The sequence below is a fragment of the Numenius arquata genome, chromosome W, assembly GCF_964106895.1.
Source record: "Numenius arquata chromosome W, bNumArq3.hap1.1, whole genome shotgun sequence".
Taxonomy (NCBI): Eukaryota; Metazoa; Chordata; class Aves; order Charadriiformes; family Scolopacidae; genus Numenius; species Numenius arquata.
Window position 1 is genome coordinate 18,687,345 of NC_133615.1, and position 27,609 is coordinate 18,714,953.

Here is a 27,609-nt window from a genome sequence, read left to right on the forward strand (position 1 = left end):
GAAGATTACAAGAATGCCGTTAGAGTATGCAGGGATGAAACAAGGAAAGAAAAGGCCTCCTTGGAATTAAACCTGGCAAGGGATGTCAAAGTCAACAAGAAGGGTTTCTTCAAGTATACTGGAGGCAAAAGGACAACTAGAGAAAATGTGGGCCCACTGTTGAATGAGATGGGTGCCATGGTGACAGAGGATGCAGAGAAGGCGGAGTTGCTGAATGCCGCCTTTGCTTCAGTCTTTACTGCTCAGGCCAGCCCTCAGGAGTTCCAGAATTTGGAGGTAACAGAAAGTCTGGACGAAAGAAGACTTCCCCTTAGTTGAGGAAGATCAAGTTAGAGAATGGTTAAGTAAACTGGATATCCACAAGTCCATGGGTCCTGATGGGATGCACCCCCACAAGTGCTGAGGGAGCTGGCAGAAGTCATTGCTGGGCCACTCTCCATCATCTTTGAAAGGTCCTGGAGAACAGGCGAGGTGCCCAAGGACTGGAGGAAAGCCAGCGTCATCCCAGTCTTCAAAAAGGGCAAGAAGGAGGACCCGGGAAACTACAGGCCAGCCAGCCTCACCTCCATCCCTGGAAAGATGATGGAACAGCTCATTCTGGGTGTCATCTCAAAGCATATGGAGGAAAAGAAAACTATCAGAAGTAGTCAACAGGGATTCACCAAGGGGAAATCGTGTCTGACTAACCTGATAGCCTTCTACGATGGCATGACTGGATGGATAGATGAGGGGAAGGCAGTGGGTGTTGTCTACTTCTACTTCAGGAAGGCTTTCAACACCATCTCCCACAGCATCCTCATAGGTAAGCTTAGGAAGTGTGGATTAGATGAATGGACAGTGAGGTGGATTGAAAACTGGCTGAAAGACAGAGCTCAGAGGGTTGTGATTAGTGGCACAGAATCTAGTTGGAGGTCCGTAATAAGTGGTGTTCCCCAGGTTATCCTCCCCCTCTACTCTGCCCTGGCGAGGCCCCATCTGGAGTACTGTTTCCAGTTCTGGGCTCCCCAGTTCAAGAAGGACAGGGAACTGCTGGAGAGGGTACAGCAGAGGACCACAAAGATGATTAGGGGTCTGGAGCATCTCTGTTATGAGGAAAGGCTGAGGGACTTGGGTCTTTTTAGTCTGGAGAAGAGGAGACTGAGGGGGATCTGATCAACACCTATAAATACTTAAAGGGAGGGTGTCAAGAGGATGGGGCCAGTCTTTTTTCAGTGGTGCCCAGTGACAGGACAAGAGGAAACGGGCACAAACTTGAACATAGGAAGTTCCATCTAAACATGAGGAAGAACTTCTTTGAGGGTGGCAGAACACTGGAACAGGCTGCCCAGGGAGGTGGTGGAGTCTCCTTCTCTGGAGATATTCAAAACCCACCTGGACATGTTCCTGTGCAATCTGCTCTAGGTGTACCTGCTCTGGCAGGGGGGTGTGACTAGATCTCCAGAGGTCCCTTCCAAGGGACCAATACAGTACAACTGCATAAGCATTTCTATAAATGCAGTACTAGCATTACTAACAACATGCCACAAGCCTTATGCTAACTATGCAAGGCCCCAGTCCTGATCTGTAAGGCTCATTATCAACTTGTTATGAAAACTGGCTCAGGGAACTAGAGCCTGGTACCAGTTATGTCGTTATTATATACAATTTAAGCATGAGATAACAAAAGCCCTGAAAATATGGACACAGGCTAAAAGCAGAGGCCCCAGAACCATAAACAACTCATTAATGGTCAATTACTGGTTAGTGAAGCAGTGCAGCCTCCAAAGCTGGGAAGACTGCTTTTGCTCTAAGCAGCAGCAGCTACACAAGGGGCAGGGGGGGAGAACCAAACAAAACAAAAAAAAACAAACCTAAATCACACAATCAGAAAACAATAACAAAAGCACCTGAGCAACAGAGCAATGCACCTGCTGCAGTCTGGGAAAGTAACACTTCCTTCCCTCCCCCCCTCCTCACACTCATGATCCTGTCCAGGATCAGAAGCCAAGGATTAAAAATCACCTAGAAACTCAATCATTTATAAAAGATGGTTATAAAAGAACCCAAATTGGGGCAGGGTTGGCAGAAGATGCCTACTTCAATTCTGTCCCTATCATGCCATCTGTGTCCCATCCTCCCCATTAAGGAGCTCTCCAGTCAGGTCACCTTGATCTCAGCAACTAGGACCACCAAGAAACAAAGATATCAAGCTAGCTATATGGCATTGGCTCCATGATACTGCATACTTGCAGCTAATTTAGGATATAAATGTTGAAGATTGACTGCTTCAAATACGTAATGATAATGGCTAGTGTGTAAAAACTAATGTATAGTGATAATTAACAACATTTAAGAGCTAATTATAAGCACAAGGAATGTTGCTAACAAATTTCAGCCTAAAAGCTTTGATTCTAAAGTTTAAAATTGACCTGATGTCAGTCTAAACTCTCCCATCACAACTATTTCTAATTCCTTGATATAGATATATAAATTCTATTTGTATACAGATACTATATATGCGCACACATATTTGTGAAACAACTTTTCTCCTGCAACTAAAAGTTTTAAGAATATATTAGACACTAGCCACAATGCAATCTGGGTTCTTAAGTATCTGGAGACATAGGGTAGCAAACTGTTCAATTGGTCCTCTTAACTGGGAAATGGTAGACTTCAACTGAGTGAAAAGACATGCCAAATGGACTAAAAAATGGCTGAAGCCTGCGAGATGATTTGATCTAAACCACATTTATTAGAATTCATGAGGAACATGGCAAAAACAGCAACTGAAGTTTATGTCTAAAGGAGGAGGCATCTGAGAAGCAGAAACAATACTAAAGTCATTTGTGAAAAACTACTGCATGTATAAACAGAAGAAACCAACCCTGTATGAACTCAAAAAACCCACCCTTTCAGAAGTCCATTCTGAAAGGGAATGGCTTGCAACTTGTATATTAATATAAAACATCATTACTACCTTCATTAAGCATCAGTTCTTTCCAATTACTATTTCTGGAAACAAACTAGTTGACTAAAAATATCTCCATTATACAAACTCAATCCTAGTCCAGGCATTTCCACAGAACTGTCTAAACAACTCTTTACAACACAAAATGTTCTAAAAAAAAACCAAAGTCTAATAAATGATAGCATATTTCCATTAAGATTTTTACATGAGTATGTATCGTCTCAGTATAACCAAAACCAAGGAAAATCACTGTATCGCAGTTATTGTATCTTATTTAAACTACCAAATTAGAAATCAAAAAGTTTTTCAACATCAGTAATACAGAAAGTAAAATGAAGATCAACCACTGGATTAAAACAACATGGCAGGTATGAATCCCACCTGAAGAAAAGCTCAAATTTTAGTTGGAACATAAGCTTTTTGAACTCTTCCTGTATAGGTAAATCACCTCAAGTGACAAAATAACACAAAGTTATCGTGGTTTGGCCTCAGACAGCAGCAAAGAACCACGCAGCTGCTCTCTCAGCACCCCCACCACCACCATGAGGGGAGAATCGGAAGAAAAAGGCAAAACTTGTGGGTTGAGACAAAGGCAGTTTAACAGAACAGCAAAAGGGAACAAGAAAACAACAACAGTAACACTGATAGAAGAATATACAAACACGATTATGGTACCACCGCTCACCAACCAGACCCGGGATGCTCCAGCCCGCTCCCAAGCTGCAACTTCTTGCCTCCTCCCACCAGCTCCCTACAGCCTGGGCATGGCTCACATGGTATGGAATACCTGTGTCCCTACTAGATCCTAGGGAGAATTAACCCTATCCCCCCCAAGAACCAGGACATCATCCACCCCTTATTCCATACCATCTACACCATGCCCAGATGTCGCGACGGAGGGAAGACAGGGCCACTCAATATGAGTGATCAGCAAGCTTCGTTTATTGATTCACACAGTTGCCTTTTATGTCCTAACATAATTAGCTCATACATATTACAAAAGTTAAGCTCATGATTGGTTAGTTCTTAGAAAGATCAACTCCGCCCTTGGTTCCTTCTTTACAGTTACTTTCATCCTCTTTTCCCATGCCTGAGCAGCTGCAACCTCCCTGTTATCATACAACAATTATAGTCAAGGACAAGGTGTCCTTGCCAGCCCAGCAGTTACAGGGGCTGAATCCGATGTTTCTCAAGCTTTTGCTCGGCCAGCTGGATCATGTCTACGTAACCCTTCTCAGCTAGCCATTCTCCCACAATTCCCCCGTTTTTATTTTGAATGACACAGGCTTGGTTAAACATCCGTAACACAAGGGTTTTCATACAAGACAACACACAACTCACACAAAGCAACGCTATTAGTACAATGATTAAGACTAGCAATCCTGGCTGTAAAAGGTTTCTCAGCCATCCGGACAGACCCAACCAGTCTCCAAGAGCACCCAGGCCAAAGAATCCCAAATCTTGTTGTATCTTTTGAGTATGTGTCATTAGGTATTGAATTTCTTTATGGATAGATCTTGAGTGATCCTCCAGATCCATACAACACATTCCATCGAAATCCTCACAGCCATGTCCGTGGGCTAGCAAAAGGAAATCTATCGCGGCTCTATTCTGTAATACTGCGTGTTGCACTGTGGATAGATCGTCTGCAAGTTCGGACAGGACTCTGCTTGTTGCGTTGGCTTGCTTTGCCACCCAACATGCTATACTATTCAAATTTCTATGTGCTCGTGCTGCGGCAATACCTGGCGTAAAAAGGGATGCAAAGATAACTTCCCATTTGTTCCAGAGGCTAATTTGGTCGGAACAATCGCTAGTCAGGCTGTGGGAAGTGTCTCTTGTAAATCGATATCGGTGAGTGCTGTTAGGGTGCATTAGTGGTGCAGCTAGACTAAGTTGGCCTATAGTACATGGTCCTCCCTGAGGGTTTGAAGGGATTCCTGACCATGCTCGGTTGCCGCAAATTAAAAAGAATCCTTTTGGAAGGCACCTGGGCAGTACGGTGCCAGGAGCTGGAGAACTCTCACTACGGGCCATTCTTTGACACCAGGTTTTCCTCCAACTAGTATGGTTTTCTATTGGAGAGAGGATTGTAGGGGCCGTCTCATTGACCATGCGTCCCTCCTTTTGCTCCCCGGTCCAACTCTCAGTGCCAATATATATGCAATAACTGGCGTTGAGGGAGTTCGCTAGATCAATCTCCTGTGGTTCGGGACCTACAGGGAGCTTATCATCCCAAATGTCATACTTTTCAAACATTTCCGCAATGTCATTCCACATGAATTGGCCTTTGCTTGTCACCTTATACTGTTGTCTTAATACTGAGAGGGATTCATAAAATACCTTAAAGGTGACACTGGTCAAGGGCACCCCTATAAGGCACGTAGTAAATGGGGAGCGGGGTGTTGCTAGGCTTGCACAAAAGCTGGTCGTGTTGAGTGACCGAGCTAAAGTTATCCACACATTTTCTCGTGGGTCAAACATCTTGCTATATGGGATGGCTCTTATGCTTACAACTAAGGCAACTACTATAAAGCTTTCTATACCTAAATTAACCATTTTCTCTGTTTCAACTTCTAAGCAAATAGCATGCACATAATACCTAGGGGTTACAGACCCCACAGACTGTACAATTAATTTCTGTCTTTGCAACCTCGTGGTTCACACTCAGGCGCAGCGGTCTCAGTCCGTTGGTTTACGGTGATTAGTCGGGTCACCTTCAGCGGCGACTTCAGGGTGGTCGATGGCAGGCCTTACCCAACAGCTGGGAACCTAGATGGTACCTGTATCGGTAGAAACACAGATATAGCCGCGTCCCACATAAACCACTTTTGCGGGACCTGTCCATTGACCTGTTTTAGCATCTTTATATAGCACTCTCATGTGCGGTGGCTGGGGGGCTTCTGACTTCACATAATGCCTCGCGATTGGCGGATCATTGCTATCTCCAAACACACATAAATGGTTGAGCACAAAGAGAACCTTTTGTACTCTTTCCCTTACGTCTACAATGTCTTTAAATTTCTCCAGGTAACGCTTTACTGTCCTGTTGGCTCTTTCTACTATGGCCTGCCCAGTCGGGGAATGGGGAATGCCAGTAACGTGAGTGATGTTCCATAGCTGCATAAATTGCTTCAACGACCCACTGCTGTACGCTGGGCCATTATCAGTTTTGATCGTGCCTGGAACTCCCAGGACGGCAAAACAACTCGTTAGATGTCGCCTTACATCACGAACTTTTTCCCCCGGCTGTGGGGTAGCCCATATCATATGGCTGTATGTGTCTACAGTTACGTGCAAGTACTTCAATCGGCCAAGCGCAGAGACATGGGTAACATCCATTTGCCAAACCTCATTAGATTTCAATCCCCTAGGGTTAACTCCGCATCCGAGTCCTAATCCCGAATTGTGATGACTGCATATGGGGCAAGCTTTGACAATGGCTCGGGCTTCCTCTATGGAGAGTTTGTAAGTCCGAGCTAGCCCCTTCGCATTTTGGTGGAAGACAGAGTGAGCCTCTCGGGCTCGGCAGTGCGGTGCCAACGGAGGCTCTGTGGTGACCGTAACTAGGCGGTCGGCTCGAGCGTTGCCCTCTCCGAGGCCTTCTCCCCACTGGTGACTCCGGATGTGAATCACCGCGTACGGGTCATTTCTTTGCGTGATTGTGAGCTGCAAGCTGACTAGTAATTCTGTTAAGCGTCGATTCTTCAAGTCTCGCAGGCTCGCATCTTCAATGCGATTAACTATGCCTGCAACGTAGAGAGAGTCCGTGACTATATTTAGTGGGCTATCTTTCCATCTGATGAATGCCCAGACCACTGCAAAAAGTTCCAGCGTTTGTAGAGAGTCCTGTGGCTGTGCCTGTAGGATTTGATGCTGCCATCCTTGCTCATCCTTCCAGGTTATGGCGGCAGTTCTGGAACGTCGGCCTGCATCGGTAAAGGCCGTGAAAGCCTGTGAGATAGGCTGGCTGGATCGCTTTGGCTTAACTATCCAGCTCATGTTCTCCATCCACGATAGGATGGGCGATGGTAGCGGCTTAATTATTAACGCCGCTCCATCATAGAGTAGTGCTGCTTGCAATTCTTCAGAATTCTGCAAGTACCACTCTAAATCAGTCTGCTTCATTGGCACCCATATCGTGTTTGGAGGGGTACCATCTATCTGTAGAATACGGCACCGGCCCTTCTTGACCAAGTCTGCCAGCGTGGCAATTTTTTCCTGTATTGTCCGCCTTGGTTGTAGTGGAGGGGCTATCCATTCCAATACGATAGTGGTGGACCCCTGCTTCTCCCCCGTTTTTATTTTTTGCTGAGTTAAGGCTGCCATAAGGTACTGCTCACCACATAAAACAGTCAAGTCAATGGGCAGACCTTCAACACGCCGATGCGTGGAACGCGTAGTTACCATGGAAGCTATTTGTTGCAGTGTTTGTCTTTGTTGCTCAGTAAGCTGCACTGGCGTTGCAGGATCCGTTCCTCGCAGTAGGGGGCGCAGTTGATTCAGTAGTTCATTGGGGATGCCTGTAATAGGTCGAAGCCATTGTAGATCACCTAGCAGTCGCTGAGCATCATGAAGAGTCCGAATGTCCAGGTGCAGTGATAATTTTTGAGGCTGAATTGTCGTATCAGTGATGCGCCACCCGAGATACTTCCAGGGGCTTGATTCTTGCACCTTTTCGGGTGCTATTACCAGGCCTCTCTGCTTGAGCTGCTCTGCTAGCTCCTGCTTTTGTTGTGGAGAAAAGGGTGTCGGTTGAGCCAGCAAAATATCGTCCATATAATGATAGATTAGAGTACGGGCCCAGTTTTGTCGCAGTGGCTGCAGGGCGGCATCAATGTAGATTTGGCACAATGTGGGCGAATTTTGCATTCCTTGCGGAAGGACTGTCCATTCAAAGCGTTGGTCCGGCCCCTCCCGATTAATCGCGGGAAGGGTAAAAGCAAATCTTTGTCTATCATCTTCATGCAAAGCAATAGTGAAAAAACAGTCTTTTAGATCCACAATAAGCAGGTGCCAGCCTTCCGGTATCATAGCTGGGTTGGGCAAACCAGGCTGTAATGCTCCCATGTCATACATTTGTTTATTTACAGCTCTCAAATCATGGAGCAGTCGATATTTCCCTGATTTCTTCTTAATAACAAAAATGGGAGTATTCCAAGGGCTTGTCGATAGCCTTAGGTGCCCTTGTTCGAATTGTTCTCGGACGAGTGTGTGCGCCTGTTCTAGACTTTCCCGTTTTAGTGGCCATTGCTCTACCCACACTGGTTCTGTTGTTCTCCAGCAAAGCGGGATCGGGAAAGTCCAAGCAATGGCCGCTCCTAAAAAGGGGGGTCCGAAGTAAGGACCATTCCCATTTGTGCAAGGATGTCACGCCCTATCAATGCATGTACCCCCTCAGGCAATGGGACAATAGAAACAGTACAATTCACTACCTTGTCCCCTATGGTCCATCGTAGAAGGGGTGATTTGCGAGCAAGGGTCAATCCTCCTACTCCCGCGACCGTGGCGCTGCTCGCGTAGGTCGGCCATTGAGCCGGCCACTTATGCGTGCTGATTATGGAAATGTCAGCGCCAGTGTCTAGAAGAGCAACAAGTGATATAGTTAGGTTGACGTATTGCACAGCAACCGGGCGTTGTGGCCTTTGGCGCAAGCCGACAGTTAGTAGGGCCATTTGTCCTGTAGATCCAAAGGCTCCTTGCCCTCGTGGCTGCTCTTGCAGCGGTGGAAGGGCTCCCGCAAGATGTGGTAGGGGAATTAATTGCGCCACCTTGGTGCCTTTAGCGATGAAGAGCGGTGGGAATAACGTGTGGGCCATGATCTGGATCTCACCGTGGTAATCTTTATCAATCAGTCCCACCAACACATTAAGTCCCAGCATGGTGGCCGATGAACGGCCTATAAGTAGTGCTCCGACAGCTTGTCCATTGATACAGATTGGTCCTTGAGTGCTAGTAGCAATCCGGACAGGCTTTGAGTCCAACAGGGTACAATCTACTGCTGTTGCCAGGTCCAAGCCGAGGCTTCCGCTTGTGGCTGGTCTGAGCTGAAGGGATTGAGTGCTGCCGGATATGCAGCCGCTTTTTGTGTCGGCGCGGGGCGGCTTTTCCCGCTGAATCGTCCGTTTCCCGGTTTAGAAGCGCAACATGCAGTCTCATTGTGGTTGTCCGACCGGCAGTTTCTGCACCATACTGAGCCGGCGTTGCAGTTCCGTCTGATGTGTCCAGCAGCGCCGCAACGGTAGCATCGTGGGCGAGATGATTCACTAGCATTTAATCGTTGAACGGAGGCTTGCAAAGGAGCAAGGGCTGCAAGAACTTGACTCTGTGTAGCCTGCGCGTGTTCCTTTAAACTATTCCCTAGTTCCTTTACTGCCTCAACTAACATTGCCTGTGGCCCTACCGGTACCTGAGCCATCCTTTCTAGTCCTTCCTCGATAGTCCATGTCCCTGGCAATGTAGCCAAGATGTTGCGTGTGGCCGGATTACTATTTTGTATAGCACACTGCTTTAGTATAGTGCCTCTGAGATAATCGGGCACCCCGGCCGCCTGTATGGCGTCTGCTACTCGATCTATAAATAGGCCAAATGGTTCCTCTCTTCCTTGCTTAATACCCATATATGAAGGCACACCTCCAGGTTCCTTAAGACGATCAAAAGCCTGTCTTGCCAATGTCATTGATTCTTTTACTTTATCCGGTCCCATAAGTGCCTGTGCTTCTGGCCGCAGATACGGTCCCACCCCCAATAGCTCATCAAGGGTGACTCCGTGTAACGGATCTCCCGGTTGCCTTACTGTGGCAACTGATTGCTGACAAGCAGCCTGCCAATGCGCATTAAACAACAGCTGCTGGTGTTGTGTCAAAATCAGCTTCATAATACTACGTACATCCCCCGGGAGTAATATATTGGTGCCCCAGATAAAGTCTAGCATTTGCCTTGTGGGCTCTCCTTTGATCCCTGAGTCACTCACTGTGGATCGCAACTGAGTTAATAACTTCCAATCTAGGTTCTGAATTGTGGCAGTTATTCACCCTTGGTCATCTGGCTGGTAAGTTACCGGGAATGCCTCGTGTACAATGCTCGAGGCAAATTCTCTATCTCCGGAGGCCATCGCCTCCTCTGCAATTTGCTGCCACATCCTCTGTCTTTCTGTGGTAATGCTCTGCCCCTCCGTGGAGGGATTATGACTCATTCTTTTCCCTGCATAACTTTCTTCTGACTTCTCTCCCTTTTCTGTTTCCATTGGGGGGGCCGATGGGTCCTCACTATCTCCAGGTGGCTCGGGAGGAGATGGAACAAAGACCGAGTACTCCCACGCTCCCGCTACCCCTTGAGGGACGACTATAGTGCAAACCGAGGGAGGCAACGGGCAACCCGAGGGAAGGGTAGCTGGCTTTTGTTGCGAGGCAGTTGCACCCGTCCCAGTTGATCCCCCTAACCTTTCAGACGCAGCAGCAGCAGCTCTCTGCTCTGCTTTATGCATCACCAGAGCGTTCGTAACCGCACGCCAAGGCTTCATCAGTTTCTTGGCTAACTTCTCATCGCTTATTACTTCATCAAATAATTTATCCCCATATCTCCGCCACTCCTCTTCCTCAAAAACTGTATCGGGATTGGCAAAGAATCCTCTAGCTACCCCATAAGCTAATAACTCTGGTAATTTCTTTTTACAATGTAAACCTTCTATGCTCCGCTTTTCTAAAAAGCATTTGAGCAAATCATACGCCGCTTGTCTATTCATACCTTCGTCAGCGCGCTGTTGCAGCCTTTCAGACTTCGGCGGCGCGTAGCCGGCAGGACACTCTCTATAGGTGCTCCTGGGCGCGGGGACCTTTTCCTTTAATCCCTTTCGCCTCCTGCGCTGCTTACAGGACCAGCACTGAGACTCTGTTGACCGTGGCTCGCAGGTTCAGCCCTCTGTAGGGTCCCTGTTCGGGCGCCATTTGTCGCGACGGAGGGAAGACAGGGCCACTCAATATGAGTGATCAGCAAGCTTCGTTTATTGATTCACACAGTTGCCTTTTATGTCCTAACATAATTAGCTCATACATATTACAAAAGTTAAGCTCATGATTGGTTAGTTCTTAGAAAGATCAACTCCGCCCTTGGTTCCTTCTTTACAGTTACTTTCATCCTCTTTTCCCATGCCTGAGCAGCTGCAACCTCCCTGTTATCATACAACAATTATAGTCAAGGACAAGGTGTCCTTGCCAGCCCAGCAGTTACAGGGGCTGAATCCGATGTTTCTCAAGCTTTTGCTCGGCCAGCTGGATCATGTCTACGTGACCCTTCTCAGCTAGCCATTCTCCCACACCCAGATATTACAGTTCCCAATTAATTGCCACCACTTTCCCTTGTCATATATATATGTGTACATATATATTCATACAGATATAACGACCTTAGCCTATGGGCCATCACTCTAAAACGTCCACCGAGTTCATTTAACCCATGACTTTGGGCTCCACCTGTTAGACCAGTCTCTCAGGGCAGGCAAGGTGGTGTGTGTGGTGCTAGACTGTTGCATGCTGTACTTTTGGGGCTTGCGGCTGATGTATACAATGCGGCTCATGCCCACGGTCCATGGGCTGAAGACGTAGATCTCAAAGTTGCAAGGTGCCAGCTACAGAGGTCAGTTCTGATCCCATCACCGGTGCGCTTTACTTGTTTGGTTTTTTTTCATCAAGGTCCATCTGTCATTAGTCTGGGTGAGTCTTACTGTAGTATGACCAATAGCAATTATAGAAATGAGGACATACAGGGTTATTTAGAAATTAACATACAGTTTGATTCACTGGCTATTCTCGCCCAAAATCAGATCCCCATGAGGTACACATCAAACTTCCCCATCCTTCCGCATCACCCACCAAGTGCACCCAGGCCCTTGAGCAAAAGCAATCCCACGGATGGATTTGCCTCTGCCTGAGGCAGGACTAACCCAGACTGTCTTCCCTAACATATTCTTCATGTGCACTATGGGGACTTTATCCCCTTCTACAGTATGTAGAAGTTTTGATTGGGCAGGGCCAGCTCGATTGGTAGATCTCCTGGTGTTAACTAGCCAGGTAGCCTTTGCCAAATGTGTATCCCAATGTTTTAAAGTCCCACCACCCATTGCTCTCAGTGCAGTTTTTAACAGTCCATTGTACCGTTCTATCTTCCCAGAGGCTGGTGATATACCCACTCAATGCCATGCTCTTTGGCCCAGGTGTCAACGAGGCTGTTTCGGAAATGAGTCCCGTTGTCCGACTCGATTCTCTCTGGGGTGCCATGTCGCCACAGGACTTGCTTTTCAAGGCCCAGGATGCTGTTCCGGGCGGTGGCGTGGGGCACAGGGTATGTTTCCAGCCATCCAGTGGTTGCTTCCACCATTGTGAGCATATGGCTCTTGCCTTGACAGGTTTGTGGGAGCGTGATATAGTCAATCTGTCAGGCCTCCCCATATTTATATTTAAGCCATCGTCCTCCATACCAAAGAGACTTTAACCGCTTGACTTGATTGCAGCGCATGTCTCACATTCATGGATAACCTGTGCAATAGTGTCCATGGTCAAGTCCATCCCTTGGTCACAAGCTCATCTATATGTGGCATTTCTTCCTTGATGGCCTGAGGAGTCATGGGCCCACCAAGCTATGATTAATTCACCCTTATGTTGCCAGTCCAGATCCACCTGAGACACTTCAATCTTAGAAGCTCGATCCACCTGCTGGTTGTTCTGATGTTCCTCAGTGGCCTGGCTCTTGGGTACATGGGCATCTACGTGATGCACTTTCACAACCAGATTCTCTATCTGGGCAGCAATATCTTGCCACAGTTCAGCAGCCCAGATGGGTTTGCCTCTGCGCTGCCAATTGCTCTGTTTCCACTGCTGTAGCCACCCCTACAAAGCATTTGCCATCATCCATGAATCTGTGTAGAGGTGAAGTACCGGCCATTTTCCTTGCTCAGCAATGCCAGTTGGATGGCTTTCACCTCCACAAACTGGCTCGATTCACCTTGTCCTTCAGTGGCTTCTGCAACTTGTCTTGTAGGACTCCACACGGGCAGCCTTCCACTTTCTATGCTTTCCCACAATCTGGCAGGACCCATCAGTGAACAGGGCATATTTCTTCTCATTGTCTGGTAGTTTATTATATGGTGGGGCCTCATCCGCACACATCACCTCCTCCTCCATTGACATTCCAAAATCCTTGCCTTCTGGCCAGTCCGTGATCGCTTCCAGAATTCCTGGGCGACTGGGGTTTCCCATTCGAGTTCACTGTGTGATCAATGCAATCCACTTACTGCATGTAGCATCCGTTGCATGATGTGTGGCAGGGACCCTTTCTTTGAACATCCCGCCCAGCACCGGCAGTCGAGGTGCTAAGAGGAGCTGTGCTTCCGTACCAACCACTTCCGAAGCAGCTCGAACCCCTTCACACGCTGCCAATATCTCCTTTTGTTTTGGAGTATAGTGGGCTTCAGATCCTCTGTATGCCCAACTCCAAAACCCTAGGGGTCAACCGCGTGTCTCCCCTGGTGCTTTCTGCCAGAGGCTCCAGGTAGGGCTGTTCTCCCTGGCTGCAGTGTAGAACACATTTTTAACATCTTGTCCTGCCCGAACTGGCCCCAGAGCTACTGCATGGACTATTTCCTGTTTAATTTGTTCAAAAGCTTGTCGTTGCTCAGGACCCCATTTAAAATCATTCTTCTTCCAGGTCACTTGAAATGGAGGGCTTACAATCAGACTGTAATCTGGGATATGCATCCTCCAAAACCCCACAACGCCTAAGAAAGCTTGTGTTTCTTTTTTGTTACTTGGTGGAGACATAGCTGCTACTTTATTGATCGCATCCATTGGGATCTGACGGCATCCATCTTGCCATTTTATTCCTAAAAACTGGATCTCCTGTGCAGGTCCCTTAACCTTACTTCATCTTATGGCAAAACCAGCTTCCAAAAGGATTTGAACTATTTTCTTCCCTTCCTCAAAAACTTCTGCTGTGTTGCCCCATACAATGATGCCATCAACGTACTGCAGATGTTCTGGAGCTTCACCCAGTTCCAGTGCAGTCTGGATCAGTCCATGGCAAATGGTGGGGCTGTGTTTCCACCCCTGGGGCAGTCCATTCCAGGTGTACTGGACACCCCTCCAGGTGAAAGCAAACTGGGGCCTGCACTCTGCTGCTAAAGGAATAGAGAAAAAGGCATTAGCAATGTCAATTGTAGCATACCACTTGGCTACCTTGGATTCCAGTTCGTATTGAAGTTCTAACATGTCCGGCACAGCAGCACGCAGCAGTGGTGTGACTTCATTCAGACCATCATAGTACACAGCCTCCACTCTCCATTAGATTTCTGCACAGGCCATATGGGACTGTTAAAGGGCGAGCGAGTCTTGCTGATCACTCCTTGAATCTCTAGTTGACGAATCAGCTTATGGATGGGAATCAGAGAGTCTCACTGCGATATTGCCTCCGATGCATCGCTGTAGTAGCAGCTGTAATAGCAATCAGCACCTGTTGTTTTTTAACCCTCAACAACCCCACAACAGAAGGATGTTCTGAGAGACCAGGCAAGGTAGACAACTTTTTAACTTCCCCCGTCTCCAAGGCAGCTATGCCAGAAGCCCACCGGTACCCTTTTGGGTCCTTAAAATACCCTCTCCTGAGGTAATCTATACCAAGGATGCATGGAGCCTCTGGGCCAGTCACAATGGGATGCTTTTGCCACTCATTCCCAGTTAGGCTCACTTCAGCTTCCAGTACAGTCAACTCTTGGGATCCCCCTGTCACTCCAGAAATACAAATGGGTTCTGTCCCTCTATAGCTTGATGGTATTAGGGTACACTGTGCACCTGTGTCCACTAGAGCCTTATACTCCTGTGGGTCTGATGTACCAGGCCATCAAATCCACACTGTCCAATAAACCCGGCTGTCCCTTTCCCCCATCTGGCTGGAGGCAGGGCCCCTCTAATCCTGGTCATAGTATCCGTTACTCACTTCTTGCAGAAATGACTTGGAAGTTCCTTCAAGAGGATCAGAAGTAAGATCGGGCCTTCTACTCTGCCTGGGGAACTGCCTGCTGGAAACTGGGGCAGCACCTTTCCTGGAGGGATCCCCTTTTGTGGTTGTTCTTCCTTGCAACTCCTGTACCCGTGCCCGTAGGATTGAAGTAGGTTGTCCATCCCACTTCCTCATGTCCTCTCCGTGGTCACACAGGTAAACCACAGGGTGCCTCATGGTGTGTACCCTCTGTATTCTCTGTCTTGAGTGGAGAAACGCCTGCTCCCAATAGCTGAGACACTGGCCCGTACAGGTGGGGAGTAGGACATATTCTCTTCAAGTTGCTGGACCTTCCGGGACAGTTTCTCCACAGCTGAGACGAGGGGATAAGAGAGACTTTCTTCATATCACCAGAACTGGCCAGCCACCTCATCCACCACTGCCCCCTCTTCGCCTTTCTGTTCCATTACAGCCAGTGAGTTGGCATATGACGATGGGGCGCTCCGTACAAACTTCCGCCACATGGACCTTGTGCATTGGATCTCATCAGGATCTGTGGGTAACTGGGCATTGTCCAGGTCATAATAAATCATCTCCTGCATGGCTAATTCTCTCAAGTACTGGATACCTCTTTCCATGGTGGTCCACTTGCTCAGATGACATACAACATCTTCACTGAAGGGATACCTTTCCCTCATGCCTGACAGGAGTCGCCTCCAGAGGCTGAGGGCTTGTGTCTTTTTCCCAATCGCCTTGTCAATGCCCCCTTCCCTAGACAGAGATTCCAGCTGCCTGGCTTCCCTACCCTCTAATTCCAAGCCACTGGCCCCATTATCCCAGCACCGGAGCAGCCAGGTGACAATGTGCTCGCCTGGAAGTCGGCTGAAATCTTTTTGCATATCTCGCAGCTCGCTCAGGGATAGAGATCGGGTGACTATCTCTGGTTCTGCCTCTTCCTCCTGTTCTTGTGATGACCCTGGATCATCATCATCATCCCTCACTAAGCAAACTGATTTCTTGGTTTATTTCTTGTTCTGGATAGGAGCAACTGATACGAGCATGGGTTGGTTTTCTGGTTCAGCCACAGCACCTGCTACAAGGGTTGGAGTAGCTGCAGCACCTGTCAGCCTGGTTTCCCTCTTTTTCCCCTGAGGGTGCTGCGTAGTATTGAGCAGTGCTTGGTAGATACTGGCCAGGGCCCAGCACAGTGCGGTGAGTTGTGCCTCTCTGGAATAGCCACAGCATTTTCCTTTCAAATATTCTACCACTTTATGAGGGTCCTGTAGTTGTTCAGGAGTGAAGTCCCAGACCACTGGAGGTAAGAAGCTCTCTAGATACCTGCCCATGTTCTCCCACATGCCATGCCACACATGACTCTCCAGCCTTGAGGCAGATCTCTGGGTGGCAGTCTTAAATAGTTGCTTAACCCTAAACAACAACTGAAACACATTCAGGAGACCCAGCAATAGGACCAGGCTGGTTTGCACGTCCCAAGAGTATTCAAAATTCATAAAAAGCTGTCATACCTGGCCTGAAGGAGAAAAGGGAGGCAAAAGAGCTGGGGAAAGTATCCTCCCCTGTTTCCCCCATAGATTAAGTGTGATTATTAATAAATTCTAAGAGATGGTGCCCGAGGTATGGGCAGGAGAGCAATGCCGCATAAACACCCCAACATAACTGTCTGAACAGTGATGTTATGTCATAAATTGATATCACACAAGACAGCAAAATTATGATCCTGATCCCTCTCCCAGAGGTGATAAACATCATCACGGGGAGTACATAGAACACATAAGAATTTACTTAACAGAGCCATGAGAACAAATGAAGCAACATGGTGACCAGCAACTATTTAGCTAGTATAATAAATGCATAGAACAAATTGATTTTAACATGCTCTGGTCAGATCTGTTGTTATCTCAACCCTTCAAGCCCCATGTTGGGCGCCAAAAAGGACTGTCATGGTTTGGCCTCAGACAGCAAGAAAGAACCACACAGCTGCTCTCTCAGCACACCCCCCAACCGCCATGAGGGGAGAATCGGAAGAAAAAGGCAAAACTCATGGGTTGAGACAAAGGCAGTTTAACAGAACAGCAAAGGGAACAAGAAAACAATAACACTGAAAGAGGAACGTACAAACGCAATTGTGTTTGTTTTGGTTTGGTCTTGGTGTTGTGTTTTTTTTGGTTTTGTGTTGTTTTTGTTTGGGGTGGTTTGGGTTTTTTTGTTTTGTTTGGTTTTTTGTTTTGTTTTTTTTTTTTTGGTTGTTGTTTTTTTTTGTTGTTGTTGTTGTTGTTGTTGGTTGGACTCGATGATCTCAAAGGTCCCTTCCAACCAAGAAGATTCTGTGATTCTGTGATTATGGTACCACTGTTTACTGACCAGACCCGGACACCCCAGCCCACTCCCAAGCAGCGACTTCCTGCCCCCTCCCCCGGCCAGCTCGGCTATAGCCTGGGTATGGCATCACATGGTATGGAATACCTGTGTCCCTGCTAGATCCTGGGGAGAATGAACCCTATCCCCACCAGAACCAGGACAAAAGTGCACACTTGGCTGAGTTTAAGCATTCTTAAAAGTTATCACACATGACATTTCTCTAAGCATTTTTCAAGATCCATGCAGAAGAGCTGTCCTGACCAGCCAAGTCCTTTCTGGAAAAACCCTAGAGCTCATGAGATAAACACTTCATTGTCAAGAATTTTTAAACAGGTTTGAAAAAATCTATTAATATAAATTACCACTGGGATTAAAGTAGTGCTGGCCTTTCCGTGAGACTGAAGCCAGGGATGGGGGGGCGGGGGCAGCAGATACCAGCAGATAAGAGTTATTCTATGCATACCATTTTACTTCTTGATATATCACACTGTCACTGCATGAGATAGTACAAGTCCCTCTGTACAAAAGCAGCAATGACACTATCAGAACAGACAGCAATCAAGGCAAAGATAATACAAGCCTAAAGGCGAGTTTCCCTGGAAGTTGGGCTTCAAACACTATGAAATGTTTCTGTGTGTTCTTTTAATGACAGACCCTAGACTTTCTAACTCCAAAGCTGAATCCCATGGATCTACCACTACAGGACTGCCATCAACATCCACTCCTAACCATATACATAGAAGACAACATTGAAAGCTTGACTTTAGGAATTAAACTAGAGTTTTACAGTAATGAAGGATATCTTTAATAAACATTATCTGCTTCTGACAATCAACTGCAGCAGTAATTTAGAATGTCCAAGCTAGAGTAACAGAACAAAGCTTAAATCTATGCATATATTAACTTTTTATAATACACATAATTTCTTCTCATCCCTTGACCACATAGCAGAACTTCTAACTTGAGTTCAAGCCTCCACTGTTATAAACTGGTGTAACACCTTTGATGTGTTTTTCATTATCTGGCTAAAAGCAACTCAGTATCACGTATTGACTTTCATTGTCCTCCTTCATAACTTAATTCACATGGCCAATTCTTGACAGTTAATTACTTGATGTAGTCCAGTGAGTATACAATAAATATTCATCCTTTAGTCCTCTATACCAGAGAAATCAGCTTTTCTCAGTCCCAGTGGTTAATATAGCAAGTAGCCCAACCAGATCCCACGTTTTCCATTCAATTAAAGACTACTGTCACAGGAACCTACCTGTTTTGGAGATATTACATTATCATTCTACACTTAAAATACCTGAAGAAGCTACTTTAATGAGCTAATTTAACAAGCCTTCCTCTCATTAATTGAAGAGGGGAGAGACAAGTGTCATTTTATAAGATATCCCTGTTAGAATTATCAATCTCTGTCCAATGTGATAGGAATGATAAAAGAAGATCATAAAGGACTGTGGCTTTCAAAATGCAGCATTCATGTCTCTTAATTCATACTATGACATATCATTAGGCTTATCTTCATTGCTTGAAGTACAGTAAGACTACTCAGCGAGAGCAGCTTTCCAAATTTATGCTTATACATCAGTGAAACAAGGACATTCTATATTACTAGAAGCATTAATTACACACAGAAAATTGTTACGTCCCCCATCGAAGACAAACATGCATACCTAATCTGAGCACATAAAAGAAAGCTTCATGAGAATCCAATCCCCCCTTTCCTACAAGCAAACATTACAGCCATCAACACCATCTCATACCACTCATGCCCTGCTTTGTACTTAAGGAAAACTTCCTGCAATACACCAGGTTTGGAAATAGGTGACTGAATAGGTGTCTGACTCTGAATTAGCAAAATCAGGGAAAACTAAACTTACAGTATAGTGAAAAACTGTTGAAAGATATTAAAGATGAAGATCCCAACTACATCAGAGCAGTGACTGAACATTAAGTCAGTAAGAAACACAGCTTCCCTTCTCTACCAAAGTAATCACAAGACATACAGTAACAAATAAGTTCCATTGATAGTAAAAGTAGCTTTCCATTATAATCTCAACATTTATCAACTACTAGTATTCTTCTATGCCTTTAAATACATGCTAGTAAGCTTATAGTTAGTAAGACATTACAAGGACACGAAAATAAAGATTAACTATGTACCTTAGGAAGAATAGTTTAAACAATTATCATCTTTGAGCATAATTCATTTTCTTCTATTGAAAACATAGGTGTTTAAAAAACCTATTCCATTTGCTACCAAGCTATCAAATCAGAAGCATTCCTTCTAATAACTTCTGAAAAATAAGAGGTAAAATATTTACATGGCAGTTTCAGAAGTAAATTTCTATATACTAGAGACACATGAAATGATCTAATAATATTCCTGAACCTCTAATACTTACACAGCAATCACTAACTGCAGCTAAAAATAATTAACCAGGAGTTTACCAGGTTTCAGAGATGCCATTTCAAACTACAATCAAGCAATTAAACTGTCAAATACCACTCACAATGCATGATCCTGAATGAAAATGGAACAACTAAAATATCAGATTTTTAGAACTATGCCCACTTTTTATTCTTTCTCAATGTACTCAAGAACTAAGAAAAAAAAAAGCAACAATTCAACTCCAAGTTACTAAATGTAACAAGTGCCAGATAGAAGAGAGAAAAAAAAAAAAAAGCTATCTGCAAGAGGTTTCAGTGTTACACACCTCCTAGCCAAAAGATAAGCAGCTCACCAACTTCCCTTCACAAAGTGCAATATACCAAAACATTCCAGAAGCTATATCAGCATCACTATAATTTCTCTGCCATCACAACTGGAATTCAAGCTGCTGAGATGTGCTCTACAGCACACTTCCAGACATACCTTGGCCTACCTCCTTGCCACCACCTTCCTGTCTCTGCCTGGTTGGCATGTTAAGCCTCTTACTAGTGAATAAGGCACCTTTTTGGAAGTCCTGATCAGAGGCTAGTACCTCTACGGACCGCCAGAAGCACACTTAAATGAGCACTTCTAGATGATGCTGCTGTGCACCATATATTCCCAAATAAGTCAAATCTTGAGCAAGTTTTAAAAGTTTAAGCAGTTTTAAAAAGATCTTTAAAAGAAATGAGGTAATCTGGTTTAATTTTTAGATGACTGCAATACCTGGCACACATCTAAATATAAAAATCTGCTTTTTCTTTGCAATCTTTTTTCCAAAATACATACAGTTGATGTAATCAATCCCATCTTCTTTTTGTTTTCCAAGCCAAAATGTGTTTAAAAAAATAATATCTATTTGTAAGCTGAATATTAGTAAGAAAAGGAAACTTCTTATTGGCCATTCTCAATTCAGTTTGAAAGCAAAACATTTGGTGGAATAAGAACATAAATAGTAAGATTTAACACTACTGCTCTAGGAAGTTATGTGCTACACAGAAATCCAGCTTCCTCCCCCCCCCTTAAGTCAAATAACTGGAGTGACTATTTAACAGTAACACAGAAAAGCTACAGCATGTTTTTTGGCAAGCATTATTCATAATTAATACATATCATAAAGAAAAAAAAAATCTTTTTGTAGCTTTCAGTATTATTTTCTAAGGCAAATTCATCTTTACGAGATTTCACTTATATGTAGGCTCTTTATTCTTACCAGCATAATAATACTGGATCTTTTAGCATTAGGCAAAACCAGCACCACACTTCAGAGGGAGTAACACATAGTAGAACATTTTCTTTTGGAAACGTTGTATAGATTCATGCTCAGAAAGTACAGTCAAAGAAATACTATCATCTCTTTCTAGTGCAAAGCGTAAGTACTGTGATGGATGCTGCCTCCTTTGGGAAGTTGGTCCAGGGTCTTATGCCGACCCCTGGGAAAACTCTGCCTCCTCCAGGAAGCAAACTCTATCCCTACCCACAGAAACCTCTAAGATAACAGAGATTAAAAACTACTTACTGCAGTCTCAAATGAGAACAGCTTGTTTTCTTATTAGTAACTCCTTGCCCTACTCCACAGTGTTGCACTAATATCACTTTAATATTAAATGACCTAACAGAATTTATTTGCCATAACCATATTTGCTTTCACCAGACATTAGCCTACAAATATGTAACACCCCAAAACATGAAAAGATGGTAATACTGAAATAGCACTTACCGTAATCACAGCCTTGCTCAGACAGATAGAGCCTCTGCAGCCATACTCCGTTTCATCTTCAGACTTGTAATAACTGAGTGTGCTGCTTTTCAGAACTACCCATCGATCCTGCCACCCATGAATGTAGTTGGTCCACTGTAAAAAATATTCAAAGATCAGCTGATAGAAAAATAACAATAAAAAAAGTTTGACTGATATTTCTCACGCTTTCAAGCACCAGGAGAGAAAAAAAAAAGGCAACTTCTATAACTTCCATAAAAGTTCTTCCCAACTGAGAACTTTTATTCCTCTTCTGCCCAGAGCTCCCTAAAATCATTTTACAAACTCCCAAAGGTACTAAAAACCAGTTGTTTCAAATGAACAATAAGATAACATGTCTTAACTGCAACTACATTGCCAAGGCCAGTTAAAATAAAGGTAATAAACATACTGATGACATATTGGGGAGGGAAATAAAACATTAATCGCTAAGGTGAGTTTAGTCATTTGATTTAAAATCTGGAGTTAGATCAAAAGCCAAGTTTAAGCAAAGATGAAATAACTTATTTTATATAAAAGTTTATTTCTACAAAAATGATTTTACTGAAGTAACTAGTTCTCTTCATCTAAATAGAAACATGCCGTTATCCCATCAGTACAGTATATAACTACTATAGAGCAATCAGTTCTTTATCAATTTAATATTACCCACAGATATTGCTTTAGGTTTTAATGCCTAACCACTTTCTCATTAAGATGATACTTGCTTATCAGCAGATATCCAATTATCCTTTTGTTATTCAGATTTTTCTAGGGACTCCACATCCACACATGGAATGAAAGTGATAATCCAGGAACAAGTCCTGGATTCATCCTACAAAGATCTAGTTAGAAGTGACTAAAGTTCTGATTATTAATGTTATTATTTGCAACATCTTCTCAACAATACTGAACTGTACTCTGTAGAATCATATAGAATCATAGAATGGTTTGGGTTGGAAGGGACCTTAAAGATCATCAAGTTCCAAACCCCTGCCATAGGCAGGGACACCTCCCACTAGACCAGGTTGCTCAAAGCCCCATCCAGCCTGGTCTTGAACACTTCCAAAGAAGAGGCATCCACAACTTCTCTGGGCAATGACACTGATCAGGGCTGTTCTATAATTCTGGCTACACACTGGTGCTTGGTCTTCAATCACAGTGCAAAAATTATAAATTAGATAAAAATGGAAACAAAAGCACTGAAAGTTTTATCATGCAAGCACTTCTTTGATCACGACAACTGTTCTTTGACAAAAAACTCCAAGAGATAAGTTTAAAATGTCTCTTTTTAGCATTTAATTCCAACCATCATGCACCATTTTTATAAAATATAAATAGGGGAAAGAAAGTGAACTAACAGGCTTGTTTTTACATTATATTACACATATTAGTTAATACATGTCCCATAACAGCATGTTAACTCTATTATTAACAAGAAGAGGTCTACAGAAAACAAATTCTATAGCTGAGAAATTTTTAACAATTTTCAAGCATAGGTAAGACCTAGATCTGCTCTCCAAAGATAAAGCCCTTTATGATCTCTTAATACATTGAATTGCTAAGTTTAGTATTTCTTAAAGAAAGCCTCAGCTGTGCTTAGTACATGAACTGCTAGCACAAGCTGTCATGGAGGTATATAATTCCTGCCTTCCTCCTTTTCCTGTCTCATATTCTCAACTCCCCCCAGATACAAAAGGCAGAGTTCAAAGTTATCTTGGTCAAAAGAGCAAGGGACAGGGAGGAAAGCACCTTTCCTTCTTTGATACAGTTAAGCGAGGTAAATATAGCAGTCAATCTTGCATTTGCTCTTGCAATCAAAGTGTGCCATGAATTAAAAGCCCCCTTAATGTATACAGGGTAGAAACAAGGTTTTGGAAAAAAAAAAAAAAAAAAAGACCACTGGTTCAAACATCTAGATTCTTTTGCTTCTTGTGCAAGAAAGCCACTTCCATATCAAAGTTCTTTCTTCGTATCCACCTTAAAATGGTAAGCAGGAAATACAATGCAAAAAAAATATCTAGAGTTCTGAAACATTTAAAGAAACCAGCAGGACACACTTCTAATAAGATTCTCTTACAAATTACTTAGTTTCCTTCAAAGCTTCTCTCTTTACCAAAGGGCAGAACAACTGAAACACTACTAAGCACACAGAGAACTACAGTTTACTTTTATTGATTTAAAATATAATTATACACAATAAGTTATTAAAATATTTCTTCAGTAGAAAGTTTGGTATGCTACCATTTTATTTTAATTAGTTTGTTTCAAGTACTGCTGAGACATCAACTAGCAAAATGTAAACTTAACCCTCAGGCATATTCACTGCAATAGCATTCACCATACTTGACTATTTGGATGTTGTGGTTTGGGGCTAGATTGGCCACAGAGACAAACAACAGATGCTCTCCACCACCTCTCTCTCCAAGGAGAGGAGGGAGAGAGTGAGAAAGAGATTTATGAGTTTAGAAAAAACTAAACTACTTTAATGATATATTAATAATAAAATAATAATAAGGAAATAATGAAATATATACAATAGATATGAAACCGTATCAAGCTCCCAGGATGATGATCACATCACCAGCAGGCACTGGGGAAGTCCCAGACTGGACTCGGTGCCAGATGAGAACCGGATTCTGGATCCGGATTCAGGAATGCACAGATTGGGTTCAAAGGCAGATGAACAGAGTCCTCCTTGGATGCCAGCCATTGAAGAAAGAGGGCTGACCCTTTGATTCCTCAGCTTTTATACTGAGTGTGAGGCAGATGGGATGGAATACCCCTGTTGGTTAGGTTTGGGTCACCTGTCCTGTCCACTCCTCCCTGCAGGTGGGACCCCTCTATGCTTTTCCATTTCTGACCCTCCAACAGGGAATATAATAAAGTTAGCTGACCTTGGTTGTTAGCAAGAGCCTCTCTGCATACCAATCCTTGGCATAAACCATAAACATAGGTCTTATCTCTCTGAGAGTGAACAGTTTCTACACAGTATGCTGTTAATTTCAGAATTTCAGAGAGCTAGAAGAGGTTTAGCTGCAAAATAAAATTACTGAAAGGAAAATTGATTATGTTTTACCTCAAACCAGGACATTGGATTATGTCCCATGTTCTCACAGGAAAGGCAGCGCCAGCTACACTCAGCACTATCATCCAGAAAAGTTTGCACATACCTAAGCTACAGAACGTCAGAAGCAGCCATGGCTTCACCTGCTACATCAGTAAAAAAAAAAAAGCATTGGGACTTATTAGATGATACGATCTTACAGATGAGAGCCAAGGCCCTTCTTTTCTCCTAACTGTTCCTCTCACCTCTGGGCTTAGAAACATTTTCAAGACTGGAAGGAGTTCAGAATCCCTCACAAAAAACTGAGTACTGGCCTCATTATGGCTGTTTTCTCAGCATCCAGGACCTGTTTATGATCGCAGTATTCTATGACCTGTGCCTTCTACACTGGCCTGTGCCTGGCCTTATTGTGTAGGAAAGGAAAGGAATTCAAAACATAGTGCTTTAATTCTAAAAGATATTCCAACATCGTTCTGAATGTACTTTCTGTTAAAAAAAAAAAAAATCTGCTTTCAAATTTAGTAATTCAACTGTAAAGCACTCCTAAAGTTTCCCAGTATCATCCAACACATATGTGCAAGTCACTGTATTTTCAGTGAGCAAAAAGTTATGTTTATTTTTAAAAAGGGAAAACAAGCTTTTGTGCCATTTTCATTCCACTCTTCCTCACCTCCCATATCTCTTGCTGCAGGGGTATTTTATTGCCCTGTTTTGATACTTGGACCAAAGGTAGTGCCGCTCCTGTGCTGGAGCCTACTCCTGGGAAGTGACTACGAGCTGCGCCTGCCTTCAGGAGCTCCCAAGCAGGGGAACGGGATGCCACGGCTCCAGCCTGTACCCAGGCCCGCCGCCAGCTTCGGCCAGGAGCCTGAGAAGTAGGCGGGAGACACCCTCCCCGCGCGCACCCGGCCGCCCCCTCGCGGACCTCGCTCTCCGGAAGTTCCCGCCAGGCAGGTAGCGGGCTCGGTACAGGGGCAGGGGGTAGTGACTCCTGGGCCGGACGCCCAACCAGGGCTAAAGCCGCACCCGCGGCTCTTCCCCGAGAAAGTACTTCCTCGCGCCGCCTCTCGCGGGTAGGGAGGGGCGGGCGGGCGCTGCACAGATGCGTAAGTACGCAAGTCCCCCAGCCAGCCCGATGGGGATGTGCTGGCGCTACCAGCTGAGGGAAGGGGTGTGGGCGGTTTGCGCTGACGCCGGAGCGGCTGCCTAGCAGGCTCCCCACCACCAGGCCTCAGACGTGCCAGTGCCTCCCGCGCCCCCACGAGGCACCTCCACCAGCTCTAGGGGAGGCGGGAGCCTCGGCCTGATCATCCGGAGCGGCAGGGGAGGGGGACTGGGCCGTAGTGCAGCGCGGAGAGGGAAAGCGAGAGGCCACCAGGCACAGGCTGCGAGGAAGAGGAGAGGTAGCTTACCTTGCTGAGCACTCCACAGAGCTCAACAGGCAGACCGAGCTCGGTCTCGGGGTCCTCTTCAGAGCCGGAGGAATTCCAACTCTGATTGTCCGACATAGCCGAGCAGGGATAAGCCGAGTGACCCCCACCCACAGCAACCTCAGCCTCCTCCTGTTGAAGGGACGGGAGCAGTGAGCTCTACCTGAATAGCACTGCTCCGCGCCTGCAGTAATACCAGTGCCGCCGGCCCCTACCGGCTACTGGCCAGTGCCGAGGCACGCAAGCTCGGCCTTCCACTTCACTGTACCTCCACAGCCCCTAGCTGTAACAAAAGCCACAACGCAGAGGTGGCGAGGAAGAACGAGTACACGTTTGGCTGCTGCGTACTCCACTTAAAGGGCAGCCGCCACCACCATCTTACGCGAGGCGGGTGCTCTGTGCCACAATTTATCAGCTCTGCCCCTCGTCTTCCCTCCTAGCTCCACTAGCCGGGCCGCGCGGTGCCTGCCGGGAGTTGTAGTCTTCCGTGCAACAGTAAGCCTGGCTACAGTTAGCTCTCGGAGACACAGTCTGCTGCGGCGGCTGTCTCCCTCCCGTCAGCAGGTAGCCGCCATCTTGGTTTCGACGTTTCTATGGCACTAGTGTTGGGTTTCGCCTCCGTAACCTAATGAGGTGGGGAACTCCGTTCCCTCTGCCGCCGGGCAAGGAGGGCAGCGGCGCTCCTTAGGGCAGTGTTTGCTTTTTTCTTTTTTTTGTGGGGTGGGTACAAGGGAGGACTCTTTCTTTAGTAAGGTGAAACGTTTCTCTGGCCCTGCTTGCTTTCTAGCATGAGAGAAGTAGTATTGCCTTCCCTACCCCAAGCCGGCAGGACTTGGGGGTTGAGCGGCAAACCTTTCTCTTAACAAAAACGTTGGTCACGGAGACTGCAGAAAGGGTTAGGAGGTGCTGCTGGTTGAGACTCAAGGTAATGGGTCTGCTGGCTACACAGTGCTGGCAAGCACCTGCGCTGCTCCCTGGAGCCCCAGGACGATTGAGGCCTTCACCCTGTGGGTGGGCTCAACAGCCCTCTTCTTCCTGACTGCTGGGGTGCCTCTGTGCCACCTTCTTTCTGCTTCACCAGCTCACCCCAGAGGCATGTTATGAGTAGAGCAGAAAGTGGCGGTCAGCAGTCTGCCTCAGCCGTGAGCTAGTGGTGTCCTTTTATTTGCCTAATATTTTCACAGTTTAGGGAATGAGAAGATAAATACCTTTTTCTTCAGAACTCTGAGATAACAGAACTCCTTGCCAATATTTATGGGTGTAGAAATATTAGCAGAAAGGAAAAAAAAAAAAAAAAGAGAGGCAAGTGAACATATCACTTCACAATTTATGAACAGATGTAGCGGGTTGGGAAGGACTGGCCCATCTCCTTTCATGTCATTTCTTGAAAAAAATAAAAAAAGTACGTTGAATAGTGTTAGTTGAGGAAACTTCAGTTTTGGAACACACACCTGCTTATATCGTAAGAGCAATGTTGTAAAACTGTATTTTCTCTAATTTCCTCCTTGTGACAAATCATTGTGTAATTTTTCCATGTTATGCTGCTTGAAAGTTTCCATTAAAGGAATTATTTTTTTAAGAGCTCTTAGCATTGATAGAACTATTTATATATATTCTCCATTT

At 45.2% G+C, this 27,609-nt stretch overlaps 1 protein-coding gene across 2 annotated transcripts in view; it reads right to left on the reverse strand.

The window, feature by feature from the left end:
• The window catches only part of LOC141476569 (ceramide transfer protein-like), a 136,998-nt gene extending 110,565 nt beyond the window's left edge, over positions 1 to 26,433 (reverse strand). For both annotated transcript variants that reach the window (XM_074165275.1, XM_074165274.1), the window contains exons 1-2: positions 25,969 to 26,433; positions 21,472 to 21,606 (exon numbers count right to left, since the gene is read on the reverse strand). In XM_074165275.1, the coding sequence (XP_074021376.1) occupies positions 21,472 to 21,606; positions 25,969 to 26,064 (231 nt within the window). In that variant the 5' untranslated portion in view covers positions 26,065 to 26,433. The remainder of the gene's footprint in view (positions 1 to 21,471; positions 21,607 to 25,968) is intronic.
• Positions 26,434 to 27,609: the final 1,176 nt, after the last annotated feature.